At 42.0% G+C, this 2,483-nt stretch overlaps 1 protein-coding gene across 1 annotated transcript in view; it reads right to left on the reverse strand.

Annotated features, from left to right (window-relative positions):
* Positions 1-2,262, reverse strand: part of LOC107101729 (microtubule-associated serine/threonine-protein kinase 2-like) — a gene marked incomplete at its 3' end in the record, with an annotated part of 91,081 nt that extends 88,819 nt beyond the window's left edge. The window contains exon 1 of the mRNA XM_015400747.1: positions 1,650-2,262. Coding sequence (XP_015256233.1) covers positions 1,650-1,730 — 81 coding nt within the window. The remainder of the gene's footprint in view (positions 1-1,649) is intronic.
* Positions 2,263-2,483: the final 221 nt, after the last annotated feature.

Here is a 2,483-nt window from a genome sequence, read left to right on the forward strand (position 1 = left end):
TTTCTCAAAATTCATAATGATATTACAGCTTTCATTGATTTTTTTTTTCAAATTTGAAACATTGTCTAACCTCTAGCCTGTAAGGTTAAAAAAACAATAAACAATTATTCGAGTTGACTCGTATCGTGGTTTATTCTTGAGTATTGAAAATAAACGAATCGTTGGGTCAGAAAATTGATACTGAATGGAATCGCCATGAAGGTTGGATCTCTGCCAGGTTGCTCCTGGAAGGAAGGAGCTCAGCCTTGAGGGGCAGCAACTCACAAGGACGTAAACAGACGCACGGCCGGCTGGGCGGGAAACTAAAGAACCCAAAGAACAGCTCAGAGGGATGCCGGTAAACGTCTCACCACGGTCCGTCCAAAAAAGATCCTCCACTGTTCTTCAGTTCGTATTAAATTAGGTTCTTTAACATGAAAAACTGATGAAGTTTTACATCAACGGAACCAAGTTTATGAAAAGAATCCATCTATGAGCAGCCAGAGAAGAATCTGTTTAACATTCAAAGTCACGTCACCCCAGCAGCTTCATCCACTGAAGGATTTCTGACAGAATTAACAGAAGCGGGCCGCACGCCGTCCAGGAGGAGAATCCCACATGTTTCCAGAACTAATCCCTCACTGGAGATATTCAACCATAGAAATGAAGAACCTTTGGTTCCAGATTAAACCTGATACAACGTTAATAAGCGGATTAATTGGTGGTAAAAGAAAAAAAAAAGAAAACCCAACATTATCTTAGAGCAGCGTCAGCTGGAAAGGTTCTGAAATAAATCTCTTCACTGCAGCCTAATCGACCCGAGCAGGCAGCAGCACTCCATCAGAACCTGCAGTGACTGAGCAGAATCTGTCCGCCTCGGACTGGGCTTCCTCTGGAGCTGCTGCAAAAAGATTCTGCACAACTTCTAAAAGCCTTCAGGTGTAGTCGAAGGGTCAAAATATTAAACATTCTCTTCAAAATCCCAAATTTTTGCATTACAAATTAAACAAGAAATCTTCACCTAACATTTTGTTTGAATGTCATAAACCTTTTACTCTATTTAAAACACATCTAGGATATTCACCATCTACATCTAAGCAACACATTTCTGTATCAAAACATCTGATTTAACCTTTAAAATAAAAAAATGTTTGATAAACAGTTAAGATGTCAATAATCCTTGTGGTTATAGATAAAAACTAACGTTTAAACTTTGGTCTCTTAATTTCTCTATAATCTGCAGACGATCTAGAAACTTGGATTAAAAAAATAAGCTTTGATCTGCATTTCTTTTTGAAGCTTTCAGGTAGTTTCAGATTATTCTTATTGAAGGATTCTGGGATTATAAATAAAAAAAACTTAACTTAATTTCTCTGATTTAATGTTTATTTTCCCTGTTAGCTTTATGGAAACATTAGGATTATTTTATGAAATTTTGATCAGAAAAATGACCACCTTTATTTTGTTTGAATTTTTTGAACAAACTAACTAATCTGAGTGAATTTTCTTTTAACTGATTGATGAAGAGAAGCAAAAACTAAAGCAGATATTGACCCAGGTGGGAGTTTTTGCCCTGCAACCTGTCTGCCAGGCTCAGTTGGTGATTTTTGCCCTGCACCCTGTCTGCCAGGTTCAGGTGGACCATCAGATAGAGCTGAGGAACATCTCACCTCCTCCTTCTGCTCCTCTCTGCTCCCCTTCTGATCCGAGCTGCTCAGCTTCCTCTTGTTTTTGTTTTCGGTCTTCTTCATTGTAAATCAGCCGGGTTTATAATCCAGGGTTCGCTTCAGGGTCTCCGAACTGCAGAATTCATGCTCATCTCTTCGGCTTCAGGCTGGACTCTCCTCGGAGCCAACATGTCCGTTCGGCAGACACATCGAACCCGGGCTGGGAGGAGCTGTAGCCGGTGTCTCCTTGAAGACAACAGCCCCGGGAATGAACCGGTTCGGCTCACACGTGCATTCCACCGTTTAGAACTTCATTCCCGCCATTAACCGAACCTCAGCCCCCGCAACCGTTCGAACCTGTTATCTGGTCGGTTCAGTCCGGTTGACCTCTGGTGTTTCCAGGGAAACCGAAGGAGCTGCTGACGTCTACCTGCCCAAAAGGACCGGAACCGGTCCGCTCCTACCGGGCAGCCAGCTTCAGGCCGGTTCTGCTCGGTTCGGCTGCTCGGTTCAGATGAACCCAAACTCCACGCGGGAAACCGGCAAGTGCCTCTGCTTCGGTGAGGCTTGGTTCGGTTCCGTCGGTTTCCTGACTCTGACTCTGTCGGTCTGTGGGTCACAGCAGCGTCAAGCTAACAGCAGGGGAACGGAACTTCCGCTCTGGGCTCACCAAAATAAAAGACGTTCACAAATAAATCAAAATTTTCAATTATTTTCATATCTATGGATGTAATATAGTTTAGAAGTGTATTTTTTAAACACCTCCCTGCTTCACTTTTAATATTGAAATATTATCAGATAACTTTTGGAGAAAAAGTTATCTGATAATACAATGGA

Source organism: Cyprinodon variegatus, unplaced genomic scaffold (genome assembly GCF_000732505.1).
Source record: "Cyprinodon variegatus isolate N-32 unplaced genomic scaffold, C_variegatus-1.0 Scaffold1143, whole genome shotgun sequence".
In the NCBI taxonomy this organism is placed as follows: domain Eukaryota; kingdom Metazoa; phylum Chordata; class Actinopteri; order Cyprinodontiformes; family Cyprinodontidae; genus Cyprinodon; species Cyprinodon variegatus.